The sequence below is a fragment of the Anser anser genome (assembly GCF_964211835.1).
Source record: "Anser anser genome assembly, chromosome: Z".
NCBI classification, from domain to species: domain Eukaryota; kingdom Metazoa; phylum Chordata; class Aves; order Anseriformes; family Anatidae; genus Anser; species Anser anser.
The window spans coordinates 76,160,239-76,184,743 of NC_139723.1; the positions used below are offsets into that span (position 1 = coordinate 76,160,239).

The 24,505-nt window shown below is 40.9% G+C and overlaps 1 protein-coding gene across 3 annotated transcripts in view; it reads left to right on the forward strand.

Moving 5' to 3' along the window:
• NPR3 (natriuretic peptide receptor 3) overlaps positions 1-24,505 on the forward strand; it is a 48,600-nt gene that overhangs the window by 15,186 nt on the left and 8,909 nt on the right. For 2 of the 3 annotated variants that reach the window (XM_083816275.1, XM_083816277.1), the window contains 4 exons: positions 15,151-15,286; positions 19,220-19,314; positions 22,338-22,473; positions 23,060-23,147. In XM_083816275.1, the coding sequence (XP_083672401.1) occupies positions 15,151-15,286; positions 19,220-19,314; positions 22,338-22,473; positions 23,060-23,147 (455 nt within the window). The remainder of the gene's footprint in view (positions 1-15,150; positions 15,287-19,219; positions 19,315-22,337; positions 22,474-23,059; positions 23,148-24,505) is intronic. The other variant, XM_083816276.1, reaches the window with a different exon arrangement.

A 24,505-nucleotide genomic window follows, 5' to 3' on the forward strand; every position in this document is an offset into this window, starting at 1 on the left:
TTCTCTGTGTGGATTTTTGCAGTGTTATGGGAAAATGGGGCCCTGGATCTATGGCCTAAATTATCTCACAGTGACCCTAGCTCGAACAAGAGTAGTTAGCGCTGCCATTTTGTCCTGGCCTCTTGCCAACATTAATCCTAAAGGCATTATTATCTACCAAAAAAGAATATCATAAAAATGGAAAATAACCAGATGACAGAAAGAAAGATAAGGGAGACAGAAAGGGCAAAGTCCTAAAACAGCAGCTGTCAAATTGCTGGACTGGAGAACATATGTGGCCCTTGGAGGACTATCAGGTCAAAGACTGCTGGTCATCCTCATCTCCAGCTGTGAAATCACACAGGAAGAAGTGGAAAAAAAAAAAGTCAGGAAATGTGTTCTGGATACATCTTTCCCATGTCAGAAATTGCTGTATTTTTTTGCAGGGATGTTACACTGTGACGACGGCGAAGGTAGAATAACGTGTACCTTGTGAGTGAGCAGAAAAGTGTGGAAAAGGCAATTTCTCTGACTTGCCAAGAAATCTCTGTTGTGAAGAAAAAAGCTTCATTAAACCTTTTAGCTAAACAGCTGTGAAATTTAAGAGATGTAGAGAGTGTCTGAGAAGGCATCTTGTATTTAGGTAGGCAGTAATTGCAGAGGATGGAACTAAAAACATTGACGTTCACTGTCTGCAACATCCCATTGCATTATTTTTTCAACAAGCATCATGTTCTGTAGAAAGCCTGACCATTTTATTTACTTCTCGGAATCTGTCTTCTCTGATAAAGTAGCCAAAGGTAGATTTCTTCCCCCAAATCCATTCGGATTTGGGGTTCTGATATAGGGACAAAAGGCTTTAATGTTGTTACACGAACTATAACATTTGTTCACTTCTCTAATGTTAACATGTTGCCAAGGTATTAACAGCAGCATATCTTGGTCTTTATGATGCAGTTGAGACCCTTGGTTTAGTAGCAAAATATGGGACAAATTCCACATGCAGACCTATAACCTAGGTCAGGCAGCAATGGTAATTGCGTGCTTTTACTCGACAGAAGAATTTGAAACTGTCTCTGAATTGGTGTGTGTGTAACTCCCAACAGATGCTCTAGTTAAAAATGTTTATGAATAAATAGCGTTTCAGTTAAAGTATATGCATAAGCCATTTTTATTAAATAATGCCGAACACTTAATGAATTGATGGTAGGCTGCAGTTTGGAAGTTCTTAATGCACCTTCTGTTCTTGGCTCAGGCCTAGGATTCAATAAATGCTTTTTTTTATGTCTAACCCAGTATTCTGAGCTGGGATGATTTTACAGCCGGGGATATTTGCTCTTCTGAGGTTACAGACCACCCATGGCTTGTTTTTTCTTCTCATTTAAAAACTGAAAGTGCAACTAATTAAATATTTCTGCTGTGTTACCTACATGACAGCATTGTTCACTAGGTAAATGGTGGATTTTATCCTAGCCACAGTCCTTTTTGCATCACTGAAAATAGGCTGCAGGAGAAGGGAACTGGAGCCCAGTTTGCCTGTAAAGTTATCTCAGTGAAAGAATGAGCACAGAGCCAGAACTACACAGATTAATTAGATGAGTGAGATGCTACTACTTATTAGAAAGGGCAAGTCTGTTATTTTTAATGTTTTCAGCCCTCTGAAATGAGAAATGGTCAGCATCAGAGCAACTGTTCAAGCTCCAACAGCTCACTACAAAAGCTATGTGGGAGGTAGCTGTGCTCATAAAGTTTATCATCTCATCCATTACATCCGTGCCAGACTCTTCCCCGTGTGTATTCCTTACGTCAGCCTTTTAATTAGGATTGTACACCAGCTAAGATAAGGGTTGGGAGAAGCAAGCAATTCAGTCATGGCACTGAGAGAGATGGTAAAAATGTAACATATTCAACAGTGTATGTCCCACTTGTGTTTTTCAGGCAAAGCCAGGCAAGATTAATGACAGCAGGCTTTTGTGTCTCTTCTGACTACACCAGAATGGGGAGAGAGTTTGGGGGAGATTTTTTTAAACTCTGCCAGGGAATAATTTGTTCAAATGAATAGGTCTATTCAGCTGCTGGAGTGCTTTGCTAATTGTGTTCAAAAGAATAAAAGCAAACCACAAGCTGCTTTCAGCAGCCGGAAAAAAAAAAGGTTTCACATGCCAGCTTATTAACAAGATGAATTCTATTAGTAAAACATATTTAGGATTTTTGAGACCAGCTCATAACCCCATGGAAATAATGAAATGTTTTCCAATTTCCATAAAAGCAATGTTGATCTCTGGGCTGCTAATTTTTGTGAACATAGCAGATGCATTTTTGGATGAAGTTAATGCTTTCTCAGTGATATGAAAGGCAAGTGTCTACCACGTTGGGGTCTTAGGCAAAACTGCAGCATAATAGTATGTTATTTGCAGTTAACAGATGTCATAAAAGACAGGAAAAGAAAGAAATTATTCTTCTCTTCCACAGGCTTTCTGTTTAGTTTTTCTAGCCTGCCTAAGCAGATTTTTGGAACTGTTTTAACCATGAACAAGATAATACAAAACCGTAGGTGTATCTGAAAATAGTAACAACTGAACTCTTTGGGAATGTAAAAGTTTAGAATTGATCTTCATATACGATGTTGTATATTTTCCATAGCCCCATGTTTTCACTTTGGTTTCACAGACATTCACATTCCACTTTACTGAACAGACGCAGACATTTATGGGCAAGGCACTCTTCCTTTGAAGTACTTGCTAGAAATACACCTTATTTTCCAACATTAAAGTGTGAAAAATCACAGAATCAGTGTCTTCCAGTAAAGTTTTTATAAACTGTTTTTGTTTGAGGCCTCTGCATGCTATTTGCATTGCCAAAGATCCAAAAGCTAGTATGTCCCATCGAGGTCTTGTTTTTATTTAAGTTCATAGGAATTTTGTTACTGATATTAAATGGTCCTCAGGTTTGGCTCTGTTTGAATGAAAGCAGAAGACTGTGCATTTTGCATTTTGTGCAAAATAACACTTAAAAAGTGAAAGACCTCTGCTAACTCTTTGTTTTTTGTTTTTTTTTTAGTTGGTATCTTCTTCTACCAGTCCCGTTCCCTGAGTAGCTTGTGAAAATAATATTCAGTTGAAAGCTTCCTTTTTAAATGTAGAAGAAAAATCTGACATAAGTCGAGCATAAAGTGGAGGTTTGAGCGTGCCTGTCCTGTGTCAGGATGCTGTTGGTAGCAAGCAACAGGACAAAAGCAGGGTCCTGGATGCACAGCTGGTTGCTGTTTTCTTATAGGAGCTACCTGCATTGCTAGCCTCAAGCTACAGTAAAATATGCGGGGTTAAGATTTCAGTGCTTCGTATTCTTTAGGGACCTTAAGAAAAAGGCAATTCTTCAATGCCAGAGTTGTGTGTTCCTGGTTTAAGGGCTATGGGACAAAAGAGATGCTGCCTCCCCAGAGGCAGATCCCACACTAAGGTCGTTCAGGAAAGATTTCTTGTACTCATTTAAGCTATTGATGTTGTGAAAGCTACCCCGAATGACAGCAGGGGAGGTCTGACTTTGTGACATTCAGGTAACAACGTTCCCAAAAGATTCACATAGGTGGGAGTCTGTAATACCACAGGTTTGCTACACTGGCAGACTTGTGGCTGAGTACGGGGAGCTTATAGAGCTGGAAGGCAGCACTAAGACCCACTCTGCAGAGCTGCACATCTTTTCACCAGAGAGGAGGACGTGCCAGCCCCCGTGTGTGAGTGGAGTCACCCACTTGCAGACAGGCAGGCAGTGGAGCTCAGATATGCTCTGCCTGTGTATAAAAGAAGTTCAGCATACAGCTCTGCCAGCTCAGATTTTTTTTTTTTTTCCAGTGGATATTTAGCAATTACTCTAATGTGGAGGGGTTAATATAGTCAGCCTGTGAGGATGGGCTGTGTGAATAAAGGCAGCGGTGTTCCTGTGCGTAGAAGGAGCCATAGGAATCCACTGAAGGATACTCCCAGCTTTCCTCCTCTCTAGCAGATTTTTTTTTTTTGTCAGTAAGAGAAGCCCAAGACAAAATCAAAAGGTTTAGTCCATTCCAAGAAGAACTAATATATCAAGGCAGAATGAAAAGACAAGGACTGTCTATGTCCCAGAGCAGATGAATAAGAGGGGCATGAGAAAGGGGCGCAGGACAATGGGAGGAGGGTAGGTGAGGAGCTCCGGGTAGCCTTCACTCAGGCTTTGGGAACAAGGCGACATTCAGTAGGCAGGAGGACATTTACATTTGGTGGGACATGTTTTCACAATGCTTCCAGTTAGCCCACCAGACTGCAGACCACAGGATACCTTTAGACAGCCAAATCTAGCAGTATCGCAGGGATTGGGCAATTAATAGGGAAACAAGAAGCTAAAAGAGAGTTCTAAGTCTTTTGGAAGGGCTATAAATCTTCAAATATTCAAACTTTAACTACCGTGCTGCTGGTGGTGGGTGGTAGGACATGTTCCAGGTGCATAGCAGGAACATTACTGCCTGCTGACAGGTACACGTACGTGTCTTTGGGGACAGATGCTGTACCTCTCCTTTCCTGTGATAGTGGATTGCTCGCAGATAGGCCGGTGAAGGGATGGTTAATCAGCCAGCTGAACACTTTTCATCAGATATCCGGTATCTGAAAGAAAATAACAAAAACAAGTCATCTATTTTTAAAATATTTGGAATGGAAACGTGATTAATAGCTGCCTGAGGGTTTGCATTAGTTCCGTGCCATTAAGGTTTACAAGTCAGTATGCCCAGTTACCCTAGTATTAAACAAAAGGATCATTTGTCATGGCAACCTCAGCCTCAGGTGAGCTCTTCTGGCAAATGATTTACTTCTCACACAGGGGTACCCCAGGTACTCACAGGTCAGCCGGCTCCTGGCTTTCAGCTCCTGGGAACTCACGCCCCGGGATGCTCTGCAGGCCAGGCTGGGGAAGGGAGGAGATCAGGCTACCGCAAAGGAAGGCTTCGATCATGAATTACTCTCATGCTAGCACTGCAGTTGTAGCCCCAGAGCTTTTAGATGAAAGGGGCAGGGGATTTGAAAGGTCTGGCTGCCTGTGGGTTGTTTTTTTTTGTTTGTTTGTTTGTTTTTTGGGTAAAAACTTGACCGTATCTGCATATAGCAGGGAGCTCGTTACCTGCCTGGGCGAGAGTAACAGGGTCATGTCCATCCATTCTCCTCCACATTATCTGCTGTCAGGGGTAAGACGCTGTGCTGGTGCTTATGAATCCTGTTCCTGTGTACCTAGTTTTTGCCCAGTACTGAATAAGGAGCTTAGATGCCTAATCCCAGCTCCAAGGGTACTTTTGAACTAAGCACTACTTTTGGCTGTGCCTAAATGGTCCGTGTTTATCCAGCCCTTAAGACTGTTTTTAAAGCAAATGCTGTGCTGGATAGCGTTTACTAACCTGCTGCAAAGCAGAAATGCCATTGTCCTTCCATAGCTCTGTGAGCAAATGCTTATGATAACCCTGTGATGCTTTTTATTCTGTCAAAGGTTTCACCAGCCCACCTTTATAGTACCTATTCACAAGCTAAAACATAGCACAGGTAAATTCAGTTTGAACATGCGAGTTTTCACAACAGTGATTTAGTGATTTTTGCCTTAGTTTTGCATGAGAACTGATGTGATCTTGGGAGTTTGTTGCATACAAAATAAAATATTTCCATGATTTTTTTGTGGTTTGGTGATAAAGTTAGAAATCCAGAACCCAAAACAATTGCACAAAGATAAACATTTAACAGAAAATGCCCTTCCTGTTTGTCCTAGCCCTGCATAAATTTAAACCAGTTAGCTTATTTTAGCAAGTGGAACTGATTTTTTTGGATAAGTGACTCTGTCATCCTGAAAACTGAAATATGTTCCTACTTGAAAAACAAGCTTACTTGCTGACATTTAAAACTTTATATCTAATGAAAGTACCAGTGTGGTTTTTTGGTTACTAGATGTTCATCTGCAATTAAAATGTCCCAACTGTTGCATAAAATGCTAACTTAAAACGTAAGCATTCATTCCAACTATAGAACAGGTTATCATCAGACTGCCAATGGGGGCCTTAAAGTCTGTTTAAAACAAGCACGTTTTAATTTCTGTGTGTTCAGATGAAAAGAATAACTTAATATCTCTCTTGTTTTGCCTCTGTGACTAGAAGTACAACTTCTGAAAATAGTTTTGTAACTCATCACATGAATGACTAAGTAGTTTGTTAGAAGGCAGGAAATCCTAAAAATGTCTGCTGTTTATTTTTAATTGACAGCGATACCTTTTATAGTAAAGGTCCCTTCAGTAGTTAAGCAGAGGTAATACAATTCTTTGTGCTAGAGATCCTTCGTACTAGTTATTTACGTAGAGAGTTATGAATATGGTGAGGTTCAAGGAACACATTAATACATGCTCTCATTCTGCCTGTTGCCTTGATCGGTGGCTTGGAGTCCTTCAAGCTAAATTAAATATGTGAATATTTTGTTTGTAAAGTACATGCAAAGGAAAAATTCCCCCACATATTTATTCTCTAGGTAGTTCAATTCTGGTACAAAGCAGCGCTGCTGCTTAGCTGTGGCAATTGCACTCCTTTGAGACCAGCATTAAAACACAATACAGAAGCCAAAACACAGAGGATTAAAGTGCTTGGTTCCAACTTGCTGAAGAAACCAGTGAGCGTGTTTGATAGAGCCAGGAATGCAGCCCGTACAGGCTTGCAGGGGGGAAATCTTGCTCCAGAGATGTTCCCCTTGCCTGGACCAGGGCAGTTCCCCCTCACTTCCCTGTGCTTTGGCCATGCTGTTGGAGGTCTGTGGGGAGTCAGATGTCAGACGGTGGGGTCTGGTCCAAAGTTGGTGCAAATCAGCAACTGTGAGAGCCCCTTTACATGAGCTGATTGTGGGTGAGTCTCTAATCTGCTAAGGTGGAGACTCCCGTATCTGTTTAATGGAAGGAGCGGGTTTTGGTTATGTTTGGAAAGCTGCCTGTTGGCAGCAGGCACTAGGGGTTTAGAGCCGTTTCCTAGATAATCATACAAGAGGGTTGCAAGCAATAAATAAGCAAACAACAGGCAGCTCTCACAAGCAGCGTGGTGGTGGGGCTCCTCCATGCACTTGCTCATCAGCTGTGCTGCGTCGTGTCCAAGCCACTGTTTTACAGCGCGGCTCCCCTGCAGTCTAGCACTGAATAGGTCTCTCCTTCAGTTCATGGCTGAAACAAAAGAGCAGCTTGTGGCTGCCCTGGCTGGATGACAGTGAGTAAATCTACCAGTTTTTCAAGAATGGGGTATTAAAAAAAAACAAGGAAGAGAGCATGAAGAATGGGGAGGAGGTACAAGACCAGCAGAGATGGTTTTGTGGTTTGTTTTCTTTCCCTAGCAAGAAAATAACCTTCACTGACAAAATCCCTGAACTCCGTGAAATTAGCAGCTTTTTTAAGTAAATCCCAGACACTGGTTGTTAATTTCTTTTTGTTTTCATTATTTTTTTTATTTCAGCAGATCTTTTTATTGAACAAAGGGCTAGCTTCTGCTCTGCATCTGGCTTTGAAGTGGGTGGGAGTTTGTCACTGTATTTGTTGCAGGCATTATTTCAGTCCTGTTGGAGTAGGCGTCCTCTTGTCTGGGTGGAGCAAGGGTGATAATGCCGGGGGTGCACATCAGCTTGGGTATCAGTTGGGTCAGCTGCATGGCTGAACAGTGTAAGCAGACAAATAAATGCATGACCTTATCCTGAAAGAGAATGGCTTAGCCTCGGCAGGATGTCTTTGTGTCCAAATCATGCAGAAGGCACTTCCAGGAGAGGAGCCCTGTTTGGTCTCCTGACTGTGCACCTCCCCTTGCTGCCATCTTCTGGGGAGCTGCATGTGCTCCTGTAGAGCAAAGCATCGCTGGTAAGCCCCATTGCAGAGGATCTCCTACCCTTGACAGCCTGCAGCATGTCCTGCTTGCTTCTCTCCTTTACACGACTGTTGCAGACAGCTGCCAGGGATGAAAATCTGTGGCACAGCAAGCCAGCCCCAGCTAGTGATTTGGGTGGGGAGGAACTGGGCCCTAGAAGAGGTTTCTTCCCCTTTCTCCAGAGGCTGAGCAAAGATGCAGGTGATACAGGCATGAGCAGAAGCATGATTCAGAAGCAGAAGCTTTCTGAATATCTTGTCCTTCAGGTGCTTGCAGTCTCTTTCATGGTGGAGGTGGGCAGCAGATGTGCCGTGACTGCTGCTATCTCTCAGGCGTAATCACCTCCCTGTTTTTCCACCTATACACCTTCTCTCTTGACTTACACTTTGACCTCAAACTCCTGTAGTTTGCAGGGCCCATGCCATGTCATGTGCAGGGCCTCAGATGGAGGCTCACGTCTCCATTGCCACCGCACTCAGTATCACTGTTGTACCAGTAACTACCAGCGAGGAGATGGAGAAGAGCAGGCAGCCTTGTTGGAAAAAGCCTTCTTAAGGTTAAAAGGAAGAGATGTCTCATTCAGTTGCAGTGCTAATAATTTGTCACAGCTGTATTTTTAACCTTCAATTTTAAAACAGAGCATAAGCCTCACTTTGCAGAATTCTATAATAAAATCACATGCTCCCCTATATCACAAGCCTTGTATGGGTTTCCACATGTACACTGTCTCCTTGTGAAAGATTAAATTGATGCTTCATTGAGAAGTGCAACAGCATTTGAATAAATCTCTATAGAATATGCACAATGATTTATTATTATGTGATGTCTCCGTATATTTAGGAATGCTCAACCCCTTTTTCTAAGAAGTGATGTGGGATCCAGCCACAGATAACAAATGAGGCTTGGGATGGCCATTTGTCATTTGGAAAACCAAGTCCTGAGCTCTGGTCTAACGTGTTCTTGAGCAGGTGCCAGCTTATGTATTTATGTATTTTCACAGAGTTGGGATCAGTGAATACATTGAGAGGCTGTCCTTGGTTGCATCTGCATTGCCCAGAGTTTGGCGTAACGCCATATATTCTTCTCAGTTGTGAATTAAGTATTGAGGAAATGGCCTTCTCTGGAGGAGGCATGTTATTTCTGTTATTTTTCTCTTTCTCTTCCTGTTTCTTTGAACCACTAAGGTCCAGTTCCAGTAGGGAACTGGTCTGGCTGCCCATGAGAACAGGCTGTATTTTTAGGATGTAGCTATTTAAACATACAGCTTTAATTAACTGTTTTACAGCTTTCTCCTCCCTTCCAGTTGCTGGACTGGTTTCACAGTGATACGGTCTCAGTGGGAACAGGTCAGGTCATGCATCTGTAGGTACCAAGACATGCCGTTTACAACAGCTGGCTGTGAGTGAATCCTGTGGCTTTGCATTTGTTATGTACTTAGGAGTCCTTGAAATCCCAATCCAGATGCATGGGAGTAGTGGTTATCCATAGACAGGATTTAGAACTCTTTTAGTTTCTGCTTCACAGATGCAGAAATCACATCTGCCACGCAATTATGGTATGGTGGTAACACGCAGTATGCTATCTGGTGGCAGGACTACTGCAAAGCTGACACTGGGCAGAGCGTTGCTGGTTTCAAATGCATTTGCCATATTTGCTGATAATGCTCAGATACTTACAGATACTTTTCTGTCGTCTTCAAATTCTCAGTCTACATCTCAGTTTCATCCAGAGTTTCTTGGTGAGTTTAATCAAACCAAAAGTTTATCAGAAATGACTGCAACAATCATATTTTAACCTTTTTATTTAAAAAAAATAGTTCTTAAGACCACATCAATTTTATCTTCCTATTACCTACTGTATGGAGATCATGAACACCTTATTCTGGGCTTGTGCAGCTCAGAGCAAGAGTATAGCAACTCATCAAGGAACTGCTGAGGGCCCACTGGGCATCCCACAGACATAAAGGAGTACTTGTAACAGTGACAACAGCAGCAACAATGTTTGAAAGAAAGCATATGACATCAGCAAATGGTATAAAAGATAGAAGTCCTTGTTCCAAAATTACTTGAAAAGTGTGTTGCTGGATAGTGAGTCATTCAACAGAGGAAACCAAAGGTACGCATCCAGAAATGGATGTTAAAAAGTTGACAGCATGAGGGATTCTTGGAAAAGCTAATAAAGAAAGAACAGTAATTATAATTGCCTTGTTAAAGAAGGATTAAAAAGAGAGAACTGAGAGTTAAGTTACAACTGCTTAGAAGAAGACTACTGGGACATGTGAAAACAAAATGAGATGGTAGGAGAAAATCTACTGAAAATATAATGTGTTGCTGTGCCACAGAAGTTCGTAGTCATGTGAAGCATATGAATCAACTTGGCATGAGATTTGTTTGAAATGCATCATGGTGTATATATACTGGAAATATAGTTTCTTTATTTGAACTTTGTTGCCATATTTTTACTGTCATACTGTAGTTTTGTAGCATAACACAGCATTGCTAAACCTCATGAGTGTTCACTTGTAGTATTCATAGTCCTGAGGTTAGATGAGCTTCAGGTGATTATAGCACCAGACTTCCAAACCTGATTGGTTAAAGTTGCATCTCCGTGGACAAACCTGAAAGAGAGTGAAATATGAGTTAACAGTTGGACTTGATGATCTTAGATGTCTTTTCCAACCTAAATGACTCTATGATTCTGTGTTCTATTCTATCAGTGGACTCTGCATGCATTAGCACACCAGAGCTTTAGCACAAACTCTTAAATCCACATCAAATATGTAAATTGGTGAAGTTTTTGCAAAAAGTCTGGATACACCTCATACAATTCCACCAGAGTCTTCACTGCTTCTGCCTGGGACTGTGGTTTGACAACTTGAAAGGCCCTGCGGGTGTACTGGGAAGTAGATTCAGGCACCCATTTGGGGGAACATTAGCTGTTTGCTTTTGCAGTAGAGAGAAAGTAATGACGATCCTCCTCACCTTGCACTGAAGTGGTATGAATTGCTGTAATTGCTGTGATTCAGAGCTGGGCAGCTCCAGATGGAAGAGAATAACCTTACTTAACAGTCAGTGGGCAGGATATGGAAAATTATGGGTCCTGCATAGCTGTAGCTTGGCTGTCTTCCACGTCGGTAGTATTTTGCATTGCTGTGTATGCTGTTAACACCTTGGTATATATGAAAAGTGTGGTCACACTATAGCTGCTTGGGGAACCATAACTTTGAAATGTGTAAAATTTATTCATGTGATTTCCACGGAGAGTTCCTTTTTCTGATGGAAGATGGTTAATTAGAGTAGAAAGGTAGAAAAATAAGAGGCAGTTGTATACTTATCCAGTTATGTAGTTCTCATATTGTACCTTGAATGGGGCTTGTAAGTAATTGGGAATATATCTTGATGGGGCCTTGCACATATTTGTACTGCAGCCTCCAAAGAAGCTCAGCAAACCTGGCAACTTCTTTACTGCCACTTTCATTGCTTAAGGACCCACAGTGGTGGGGTGGCTCTGCTGTGCAGGAGAGGTCACAGCCAGCAACATGGTAACAGATCTGATGTGCAAATTATAATTGTGGCATTTGGATCTCAGCTCTAATTAGAAAAACAGCATAAGCCAAAATGAAAAATACCACTGTAAAAAAAAATCTACTTTTTATTAGAGCTCAACTAAGAGAACTGTTAGTTACCTACAAGATTAAGTAGGTCTTCACTATCTTTTATAATCGGAGTAGTTTTGTCCTGAGACCTGTCTAATGTTGAACCACGCATTATTAGTTACCATGGAGGCCTTCAAGCAACCTGTAAAGGTGTCATCCCAATTATTCTGGTCCTTATTTGACACATTCATGGAATGTATATTACTTCTAGCCCTTTATAACCCTTTTGCTCGTGGTTGTATATTTCTTGCAGGGAAGGAGAAGGAAGGTTTGGGTAGTGGTTTTTTGTTTGGTTGTTTTTTGTAAGTATTTGTTCTTGTCTCTTTGTCAGGAAGTGGAGTGATAGGACAAGGGGTCAGTTTAGTTTTAAACTAAAAAAGGGTAGATTTAGATTAGAAACAAGGAAGAAATTCACTCCAAGGGTGGTGAGGCCCTGGCACAGGCTGCCCAGAGAAGCTGTGGATGCCCCATCCCTGGCAGTGCTCAAGGCCAGGCTGGATGGGGCTTTGGGCAACCTGGGCTGGTGGGAGGTGTCCCTGCCCATGGCAGGGGGCTGGAATTAGGTGGTCTTTAAGGTCTCTTCCAACCCCAGCCACTCTATGGTTCTGTTACTGTCAGATATTCTACAAACCAAATAAATACAGGCCAAAAAGTATAAAAATCATGTTGAGGAAAATTCAGTGTCAGTCCGTTTCATCATTTCTGGTAGCCAAGATTTAGAATAAATGTAGAACAGAAGCTATGTTTGAAAAAAAAAAAAAGAAAAAGAGAGAGAGAGAGAGAGAGAAAAGAGAATAATAAAGAAAAGCCTTCTTAACAACAAGGTACACATGGTCAGAAATTTCAGTTATTGTCCAGAATGGACAATCCTGGGACTATGCAGTACTTGGGACACTGTTCCAGTAAGTCAGGAGTGGTATCAGATGACAATCTGGCACAGACTTTGCAGTCTTTATTCAGAGTATCTGTTGGAGGCAATTTTAGTCAAAGGCAACAGGGCTGCAAAATGAACCTGAGTGAGATCTGAACAAATAGAACAAAGAAACAGCAAGCCCTTAAAAAGTATCTGGAGCTGTTATTTAGCTTTGTAAGATTTCTCCCATCTCAAATATTGTATCCCTTCTAGGTTAGAGCCCGTTCTCTTTGTAGAACCATGACAACTTCTAAATGATCAAAAAAGATGATAGGGAACAAAATTTTATGCCCTTCGTGGTATTCTGTATCTCGTTTCAAGAACTTGCGCTTGAAAATGTCACTGGAATAATGTGAAAAGTAGCCAGTGTCCAACATGAAGCTTGGCTGGGGAGTGCTTTCCAGCTCTAATTAGTAACTTGCATTCTTTTAGGAAAATAAATGGCATAGATTACCAGTTTCACATTCCTTGACAACGTAAGATAAAATGATGGGGTTTTGTGCAGGAGGAATTGAGAGGTGGCACAATCATCTTGTGATGATTTCCCAGTGTAGCTTTTCCTCTGTAATGTCAGGGCTTGTGGCCAAGAGGTAAGATAGGTGGCTGCAGTGATAACCTCCCAGACCGCCAAGTGAGTTTTGCCAGGGCTCATCTGGCAAGTCCACAGCCTCTGCAAGAAGGTTTGTTTCCAGGCCGGTTGTATGGGTGAATTTCGGATCGAGCAAGTTAGCTGACAAAATGGATTTGAAGGTTTCTCTGTTACACTGAGAGGTCTTCGCCATGGACGAAGGAAGTGACAAATAGCTTTCCTTGCAACTGATGCCAGCCACAGTCTGTAAATCAGCCAGCAGGGAGGTAAGGCAGCTAGAGAGACTCATTTCTCTCTGAAGAGAGTGAGTGTCACATCCAGAAAGGACATGTTTGATCATCCACTGTCTACTTGGACTCTAACGCTGCCACATAAAGCAGTTGTCGAGCTTTGTGTTTTTTGTTTTTTAATCCTGAAAAATTAAGCCCCATGCTGGCAAAGCCTGTCCTTGTGTGCACTCTGTCCATCAGCTCTTGATATTCCACCAAAAGCCAGACTTACACCTTTTCTTTCGTCCATTCTCTTTAGGTCAAAATAACTGCAGCTGCCTTTTGGTCCTTGGCTGTAAGGCTGAGCTGAGCTGCTCTGTGCCTTCTGTCGTTTTTTCCCCTGTACTTGCGGTGCATTTTCTTAGTGAAACATAGTTTGGACTTATCTAAAAGTCCAATTTTAAATGTCAGAGAAATGTAAACTTTTGTATTATCAGTAAATAATTCTGAAATTCTCCTTACTGTTGGCAACTGGTTTAAGAGTGAAGGAATGTCTTGCATGTAATTGCATTACCAGGAGTTGGTTAGTTCAGCTCAGCCAATCAGCTATGTAATACTTTTTATCGGTGGAGTGGTTATTTACTTAACTGTCTACATGTTTTTATCTTTCAACTTTTTGTAACGTCCAACTAAAGCTGTGAGAGTTTGAACAGCACTTTATTTACCAACATTTTTAATTCTTTAGGTACACTGTAATGGAGGAGAAGCTAAATAACGTTTCTGTCCAGGAGAATATTTACAAAAATGTGCTGTTCATTGGAAATGGCAATAAGAGACCCCATAATGTTGTGTAATCTGTGTTATGCCTTTGCTAGTTCTAGTAAATCAGGAACTTTTCCGTTGTAGTGAAGCTGTGAGTGAATGGGAACATAATTCTTCCAGCTGAAAAGATAATTCATTCTGAATTACTGTTCACCGAGCCAGGATGCATTGACTGAGATGTGAGTTGCTGCTTACAAAACAAGCATACCTGTGCTGCTCAAGCCATGTGTGTCGGCTAATAATAATTCATTTCTTCATAACCGAAGCACGGCAGGCTCCTGTGTACAAACCTCAAATATTCCTGCAGCACTCTGCTTTTAACTGTTGTTACTCACAGTGATGCAGACCAGAAGCTGCATATTGCTTCTGTTGACTTGTGGGAGACAGAGCTGGTTTGCAGCGCTATCACTTTATATTAGGGTTAGAAAGCAACATTTCATTCAGTTCATGTCGCTTACTGAAAAAAAAACAAAGGATAGGAAACTTCTGCTGGCAGTTCCAGAGAACACATTACTGTAGAGGGTAAGCAGTTTCCTGCTTTGCTCATTTGCTAGCAGAGAGATGCTCAGCTGAACAGGGGCCAGAAATGGAAGTGGTAATCATTAAACAAGCAAATCCACTAGTTGTGCTCTCCAAAACAATCATGGCAGAACGTGCTTCCCAATCCTGCGAGGTGCTAAGACCTCTGTACAGAGGGAGGGGGACATTCTCGGGGATGTGGGATGAGGATGCTCAGCACCTTACAGAATCTCAAGTGGTCAGCTGCAGAATTTGTGGAGCTGGCCATGGGAACTGGGATCAGCACATTTCTCTCCCTATCTGCAAAACTATTCAGACACAACATTGAAGTGTGATTTGAATGTTCAGAATAGCAGATAGTGGTTAGCTGGTTTCAAAAATGCATCAAAAGCTACCATTGTTCCCCTGCTTTTTCTTCAAGAGACATTCCTTCATATACCTGCAGTTGACATCATAATTCTCTAAACTGCTAGTTTTAGTTAATTTGGAGATTCCCTCCAGTTAATTCAATTGTGAAGATGTTTTTTCACATGTCAATTACCATTGCTTTTTTTCTTCTTTTTTTTTTTTTTTTAGGTGAACATGTTTGTGGAAGGATTCCATGATGCTATTCTTCTTTATGCTCTAGCTTTACAGGAAGTCTTGAAGTTTGGTTTCAGTAAGAAAGATGGGGAAAAAATTGTTCAGCAAACACGCAACAGAACTTACGAAGGTAAGAGTTCATGTAGAATTCCAGCTTTCAGAGACAAAAAAAAAAGTCAGTTATTTGTTGGGTGCAGAATAAGGACCAGTGCCTATTCCACTCTAATATAAGAGGAAAATATCCATATGAAACTATAAATACCTTTAGGACTGGCTCACATACTTTGCCAGTCTGAATTTTTTCTGCATCGACCCTTGAGGTCTTACTCAGTTTAAAAAACTCCTAACAATTTAATGACCCTCACTGGTGTCGTAAAGGGATACAAATAATTTTCTCAGGCTCTTTCTTTCTTTTTGAAAAAAATTACAGCTGCTCACTTTACCGATGTGCATCTACTAGCTCTGAGATTGCCTCATTTTTTCCATTTGACTCTTTCTTTTTTTTTTTTCCCTCCACCAAAGACTGGGAATGGATCAAAGCAAGCTGGTGCCATGGTGCTGGGATTTTTTGTTGTTGTTTCTTTTTCTTTCTTGACGGGGCTCTTTTGGGCGTTGGAAGGATTTTCCCCCAGCCTCCTTTCAGGAGCTGTGCATGTTATCTCTGAGGCTGTAACATGGTGCCTTCCTGTGCTTAACCCTGTAGGTTGTGATTCCATGGCACAGCTGGCAAGTGAATGTCACCCCATTGATGCAAAGTGATGCAAGGGCTTTTGCCAGGAAGGGATTGCAGTAAAGAAACTGAGTGTTGAGTGTGACATCATTGAATTATCTGTCATTTCATATTATATTCCCATCCATCTCTTACAATATTCCAGTCTTTTGTTGTATGATTGACAAGATTTCCTATGGAAATGTCTAAGAGAAGAAAACATTCCCCACTGGATATAGTGGAGGAAGGCAAGAAGGACATCAGCCCCGAAACTCTTTTCTGTTCTCAAACTGTGGCCTGAACAGAACGGGGAATAGCCTCCAGTGGTTTAAGGCAACACAGGAATTGCTTTAAATTATGCTGATCACAGTCATCCCATAAGGAGCCCTGCATCAGTTGGAAATAGTGCTGAATGTGCCACTACCTCCCTTCACACCCACAGCTTCTCAAAACACACTATTTTAATAGAGGGAATCTGGCATCTAAGGATTTGGCTCACAGTTTGGCTATCCTGTGTATGAACAGATGCTCGAGCACAGCCTGTCTGTGTTTTCTTGCCTACTTCTCTGCTGCAGGAAGCCACCAGCTGATGTGCTCATGCAATTCTTTTATAGTACTATGTGCTTCATGCAGGTTCTGTGGTTGATTCTCACACCTGCCTTGTAAAACCAGACAGGAAGGAAAAATGTTCTCTTTCCCCACTTGTGAAAACCAGTTTGTTATTGCTGAACCTGTCACAGCTGTTCTGAAGATACTCTTTCCAGCTGAGCTGTGAGGGTGCAGTCAAAAAGGTCAAAATGCCATGTAAGTTGTACACCATCTCCTACCTGCAGCAGTACTTTGCTGGACGTAATTTACAAGGATAAACCTGATTTCAAAAGACATCTTCAACTTGGTGGTTTGTAAGTTTTTTGGGGAAATTATATCCCTTTATTCTGCCAGTAGGCTGCTCTCTGAAGTGAATGCAGCATCTGCATCATGTTGTCTGTATGTAAGTATCTAACAACAAGAGAGCCCGAATAAAATCTTTCCGCACTCATCCAAACACAGTTCTTTACTAAGGTTGCTTCAGAATTTCCTAAAAACATTTATTGAGGAAGACCGTTGCAGGAAATATCAAAAATTCAAACTCTGAAGCAGATGGAAAAGTAAAATATGAGTGTTTCCCATTAAAAATCCCATAGGAATTCTGAATTTCAGCAAGTTCTAGGACCTACTTCTACTAATCCAATTTTGGCTTCTTTGGCCAGGAAGGTGTCTGTTCCAATTAATGTCTCCTGTCAGATCCAGAAGCCAAGTCATGTAGAAAAGGATATTGCAGCTCTCTATAGTGGCCTCTTTTGGTGATCCAGTAGCCAAGTCATACCCATTCTGTTATCCTGCAGTAATCAAATTTGCAATTGTTTGGTTACTGTATTGTTATACTGAAGACATAGACAGTTGACAGTAAATCTTTTGTTGAACAGAGCATGTTTAGAAAAGCACAACAGGTTGAAACGTTCCTTGCATCCCTAAATGGAAACAGAGAAAAGATAAATGGAGGTGCGTTAATCTGTTTCATTTTTATTATTGTTAGGTGTGTTGAGGGGAATTTATACTCTGGCTGAATACCTGACCTCTCTCTTTTGATTAACAGTCACTGAGAACCTGATTTTCTACTGCTGTGTGCCTGGTTTATTAATGTAGTTGGTGTAGCATGGATGTAAAATGATGCCTGTTTGATTTGCACTGGTGTAAATGGCTGTATTTGGTGTCAGGCAGGGATCACAGGATTGCATTTTAGAATATCTGAGGTGATAAAACATATCCACAAAGTCTTGTGGTGTTTCCATTATAGTTAGGTTAGAGCTTCATCAGAGTAAATTGGTATTTTTTGATGGTTTTCAAGTGCCTGTTTGATTTACATAGAATCACAGAACATCTGAGGTTGGAAGGGTCATCTAGTCCAACTCCCTGCTCAAGCAGATCCACCTAGAGCAGGTTATTTAGGACCATGTCCAGGTGGCTTTTGAAGATCTCCAAGGAGGGAGACTGCACGACCTCTCTGTGCAACCCGTGCCAGTGCTCTGTCACCCAACAACTTCGTCACCCCACACAGCAATGAGTTGGAGCTGTGCTCTTCATAGGCAAGGGCATACACTGAAACAAGAGGGTCAGACTGAATATAAGGAAGTATTTTTCTTCCATGAAAGGAATCTCTTTAAATAACCCACATTAAATGTATTTGTGTTCTTGCACGATGTTTTTTCACTGTGAAAATTTTTCATTGTGACAGTTAAACACTGGAACAGGCTGTCTCAGAGAGGCTGTGCAGTCTCCGTCTTTGGAGGTTCCCAAAACCAAGCAGAGCCCTGAGCCCATTCTGACCTCCTAGCTGACCCTGCTCTGAGCTGGAGGCTGGACTAGAGATCTCCTGAAGTCCATTCAGACCAGAGTTATCCTATGAGTCTGTGATTCCAAGTTTCCCTAAAAGTTTCCTAGAATACAAACAGTTGAAGGCAGAGATGCTGTTTTAAGACATGCAAAATAGTAACAGATGTTTAATTTGTTCCTCGTTATCAAAAACAAATACTGAAATCACCAGGAATCAGACATGATTTCACGTATAGAATTTTGAAAGTGATTTCATCCTTTGAAGGGCTGCTTGGGATGATGCCACGATCTGTCAGTTAGGGTAGTTTTAGGAGTCTGAATGTTGTCAAAGTCTGAGCAAGATTGGCAGCTGGCCTAAGGGAATATCAAATCTTTCCCTCAAACTTGTAAAGGAAGGAAGTGAGCTGGGGGTCTAAAACTATAAAACACAAACATATCGGGCCTTTAATCCTATGTAAATGAATGCAGGATTTAATGCAGATGTAATGCACGTGGTGTCTCCTGTCTTCACTCCCTCCAGCATCCCATCAGATGGAAACAACTCTGGACTGGCTCTATGGATGCACCGACCCTGTCAAGTCTGCAGAGCACAGGGCTATGCCCCTGCATTCCTTGCAGCACACGAGCTGGGTTATCCTTACCAGTGCATCGTCAGATAGTTCAGGGCTAGGCTGTCTGTAAATAGCCCACATTAAATGTATTTCATGCGTGGTGGCTTTCTGGATTAGGTTTTTCTCACATGCTCCCCAAACAGTCTCACACATTTGATATTTAAAAAGGAGAAATGTTAAGAATTCAGGAATGCAGACACCGAGATGAAATTACAATTTCTTTTGGAATGCCAACAAAAATGCTGGGAGACTGATGAGATTTCCTGTCATATCAGTCTGTAAAAACCTGTCCACTGTTTTCTTGTTTTCCTTGGAAAGGCTCAGTATTTTAACTAATTAATTTTCTAATTCCTCACATGCCATTCTTCAGGCATTGCAGGGCAGGTGTCCATTGATGCCAATGGAGACAGATATGGGGATTTCTCTGTGATTGCAATGACGGACCCCGAGGCAGGCACGCAGGAGGTAAGAAAACAAACACCATTGCACTTGGCCACTGATGAGTTAGCCAGTGCAGTGTAACAACATCCTATCATCTGTTTACTCGGTAGGCATCTGTTTATTAAATATACACATTAAAAAGATATTGCTTAACTGTGTCAACCTGCAGCCCAAATCCTTTATTTAAAAAAAAAAATTATCTTGAAGTGTGATCCTAAAAAAATGTTTAAACTTTAATGTCTTGTCTTCAACAATTCTGCATGTCTGTCTTCACATTATGCTAGTCTTTAAAATTTAAAGGATGAAATATCACATGCTACTTAAACTCTAGTAAATTGTGAATATGAGAAACTATTGCTTAAAATAAGTCCTTTTATATATTGTTAAGGACCATTAGGCTTGATGTACACCACTTGAGTTATTCCAGTGGACGTGGCAGGAGCAGAAGCAGACAGACCGTGAAGACCAGGCTATGCAAAATAGCAGCAGCTGCACACAGTTAACAGCATGGTTGGATTGAGTTTATTAATACATAGATTGCTCTAAGTCCAGCTGAGGCATACAGCTTCTGTTAGTTGTGCTGTTTGTTGTGAAGTAAGCATCAGCATAAACTTTGATGGCCTCCCCACCTTCATCAAGAGCCCAGCAAGCCCAGAAGTAAAGCAAAGCAACAGTAAACCTGAGCTGGACACTTCTCTGTGTGAAGTCTGGTGAAGTTATTCTTCTTGTCAGTGCTGCAGCAATGACAAAGTGAAGAAGCCTGTTTAAATGAATAAGGGTGGCTAGTGTGTTTTGGTGTGTAAAAATGACTGAAAAAATCCAGCAGTAAACTGCAGACACTCCCAGGGGTAGGAGTAATCATGATTAATTGAAGTTAGGAGGACAAATTAGTTGGGATAAGCTTGGTATGAACAACTTGTATATTTTCTGTTTGTTCAGCCCATTAGCTCTTTATCCTGTTTATCAGTTTAATATCCCTCGCTTAGCCTTCCTTCTGTTGTTCTTTCAATTGCAATTTAATTTTTTAATTTCTTTCATGTTACCTTTAACTTTTTAACATATTGCTCATTTAAATTTTTTTCTGCTTTTTGATCCATATATACAGATAATTAATATACTTTACATGTGATTATGTATTACTAGCATCTGCTACATTCATTTCTATCCGCATGCCTCACTCTAAAAACGTTTCTTTGATGCTTTGTTTTATTCCTTTTGCCAATTTCTTCGGTGTCGGTATGAGAATATTTGTTTCTCAGTTGAGCTGAGTTAGATGAATCCATGTTTGGGCAGAGCTGTTTTCAAAGAACCATACACAGAGTTTAAAGCTAGATGAAAACATCAGTCCACCTAGTCCAGCTTCTACTTCGTGACAGGCAGGCGGGTTTCTTACCCTTGTGTGGACCCCTGTAGTTTACATGTGACTAAAGCTCACACCGTAACAGGCGTTCATTTTTCATTTGGAGGCACTGAAGTACAGTGACTGTCTCACTGGCTTCCTTGATATGTGTTTCAATGTTTAAACACTCTTGCTTTTTACAAATCTATATCCTATTTCTGATCTGAATCTGGTTGCTGCTCATAGCTACTTGTTGTTCTTAAGCCTTTCTGCATGCTTTCATATTTAGTAAATCCTGATGGTAGAGGAGGCTTACGCTGTAATAAAGATGCCTCTCCCACTCCAGTCTGATAAATTAAACAATCCCTCAATTAAGTCTGCTGCCTGCAAATGCTCTCTGAGGTTTTCTTTTCCTCTCCTTTTTCCATTTTACTGAATTAGCACTTATTTTTGAACAAATATTATAAAAAGTCTTTCCTCTAAGGTTTTAACTCCTTGTTGGGAGAGAAATTAGCTCCATTATTTCATGTGAAATCTACCTCTGTGTATTGAGCCAGGGTAAATGTTATCTGTCTTTTAACTATTTCTCTTCAAAACAGAGTTTAGGTAAAATATTTGAACAGGCAATCAGTGTCTTGAATTCTGAACCCAGTGTGCTTATAGATGTTTCTTATCCACAAGTTAGACAAATACATTTTTGATGTGTTCCTGTCACTGCTACTGACTACTTCATTGTTATCATATTTGGACTTCTACCTTTACTAGTGTGCATAGATTTTTTGAACTATTTTCAGATGACTTACACACTGCTGTTAGCACAATTTAATCCTGGAACTTTGCAGTAGATCCAGCGCACGATACCTTGAATAAAGCCTGAATTTATGCTTGAGGATGGGACTGAAATTCTAAAGTATCTTGTTGAATTAGTCTGAATTAATAGCCCATGCTACCAGAATGATAAGCACAAAATTGCCTTTCCTGTGCAAATATAAACAACTGCAGAAAGAGAAGGTGGAGAATGACCGGCTCTGTAATACTTCTGCAGAAGAGCTGAAGATTTAACTGAATATGATCAAGTATTTTCAGGTCCTTGCAAAATAGAAAAGTCCAACATACTAGGTACTTGAAATGATACTTTCACTTGGCTAAGTGACAGTCCTTGGCATTCAACCCCCTGTGGAGGAATTAAAGAAAGCCCAGGGAGAGCAGGAGGAATATTCAGAGGGTTAAAAATAATAATAATAATTGTGAACTGGGTTTATACAGAAGAAAAGCCTGAGGGTAGACCAGATAAGAATGTGAATATGTAAAGGGATGTTTCAGAAAGGAAGAGTCTCTATGTCCACTGGCAATTGGATAAGTAGTGATGGATAATTGCAGCAAGGGAGATTTGAGTTACATGCTGGGGAAAATCACTGATAGTAAAGATAGCTAAGTTCCAGAATAACGGTCTACAGGAATTGTCAAGTCTCCCTCTGGAGGCTTTTAAGAACAGGTTACATAAATATCTGTCAAGAATGCTCTTGTTCAGCTGATCGTGCCTTGGGGCGGGACATGTACTACATAACCTCCCAAAGACCCCTTCAGCCTTGTTCTGTGTGATTCAGCATCCAGCCACAGGAGTCCAAGTGAATGCTGCAGCTCTCCTGTTTGTTTTAATTCTCTAACATGTTAGAAAAATCTTTTCCTTCCTTTCTTTTTTGCATAGGTGATTGGGGACTACTATGGAAAGCAGGGACGTTTTGAAATTCGGTCAAATGTGAAATATCCTTGGAATCACGGCAGACTGAGACTAGATGAAAGCCGAGTTTCGGAGCACACAAACAATACACCATGTAAATCATGTAAGTTTTAGTGACTTAATGCCACTCGGTGATGAGAGAGAGGAACCCATGTGGCGAAGCAGTATAATGGGCCATATTGAATTGCTCAGCACAGTTGTCCAACTAGGACATCATGACTATGTCTCCCTACTGACTGTCTGTGAAGCTAGGGTTTGGCAGCCCTGGATGGTACGTGGTCTGAATCACTTTCCTCTCCTTAAACGTGATAATAATCGTGATGCCTGTGTGAGGCACAGCCCAGGGCTCTGGAGGCTTTGCAGCCTTCCAGGGGCTAAAAGGTAGAATCTGTTTTAGCCAGAAAGAAGGATATAACTGAAAGCCTAAACAGAGAATAATCATACTGATAATTAGCAGCTGGGGGACTCAGTGCTGAAGGGAGCAGTTCTTGCCCTTCAAGTTCAGAGTGATTTTCAATGCTATCAGAACATGCAGGAAATAGAGTAGAAGAGGTTCCCACAGAGTCCTGAACTCTGAATGGCTTTATCTGGTGTTGGTCATTCATTTCCTAGCCATGTGTATTTTCCAGTATGTGAATGCAAATAGTTCTCATTGTGAATATTGATTGTTCATTTTCCCCTTTTTCAAGCAGGTGGTCTAGGAGAATCAGCAGTTACAGGAATAGTCGTGGGTGCCTTGCTGGGAGCAGGCCTGCTAATGGCTTTTTACTTCTTCAGGTTAGTCCAATTCATTGAAAGTTTGCTAAACTCTTTACTCACCATCCAAACCTCTCAGCTGCTTGCATCACATCCCTGATGGGAGACAAAGAGGCATAATAATCGTCTATGGAAATATTTCTACCACAGACAGTGAATACACTTTGATTGTCCTTTTGTGTATATTGGAATCATTTTGTCGACTCAGGGCCTTGTTGTGTAACTGTTTACATCTTTGAGTAATTTTACTCATGGAAGTAATTCCACTGAGTTCTATTCATTCACAGCTACCTTAATAAAGTGGCCTGGCCTTGAAAGCCTGCTTTGTTTGGTATTCTTTGCCAGAACAATTGTGCAGTCTGTGATCACATAAGAGATTTATATCACTTGCCTGATACTTAGTTTTTGAGTATTGGGTGGAATTGTATGGGAAGCTAGAAAGGGATTTCTGTTTTGGTTTAAGAGAGCATTTGGATCTCAAAGCTGTGCATTTGACTTAATAAGCTGAGGTCAGTGGAGGGTGATCAGTGTTTTATTCCTGTTTAAGTAAAATAATTCTTACACTGCTAGTCAGCAAATGCAAAGTCTTGAGACTTGATCCTACATCGACAGACCAAATTATTGTTACACCTGTTCAGCATTTTGCATGTATTATTTATCCTATTATGGTACAGAAGAGAAAAGACAGACAGGACAATAGAATTAACCTCTGCATGTAAGAATCCAATCATTTAATTTAATAAAAAACATGTCAACAAAATGAAGAAGCAAAAATTGCATCAGTTTACTAGTGCATTTCCAGGGTTTCAAAAGATCTGAGAAACAGGATTTTTCATCAAATACTTACAACTGAAATTCCTCAGGATGGTTTTATTCTTGAATGTTTTTGGTGCTTATATTGTATAGGTCTGAGACAAGACAATTTATCTGGGACTAATTATAGACTGTTTGTCTTTAAAAGACAAAAAAAAAAGAAAATACAGTTTTTTATTTATATTGTATTTCATGAGAGGTTTTTGCATGTTTTATACATACCCAATCTGATCTGATAATTTTTAGGTATGTTTTTTAAGCATTGCTGATATTGGGAGGAATTGGTCGGTGAGGACAAGAAATGCCCTCTAACTCCAGCAGTAGAATATACTTAGGAAACATAGCATATCAGGAAGAATGGGTCAGATTTTCAGAAAACACAGTTCTAGGAATTGTGCGCCTGGAAGTGATTTTTACCTGAAGATTCTGTAGCTTTCATAGTGTATATGCACCTTCTGATTACATCTTTCTACATCTTTCATTTTGATCTCTAATCACCATGGATGAGCATGCAAATACAGCTTTGAGTGTGTGTGCAAACTCCATCAAAAGGTCTGGTTTGTGGT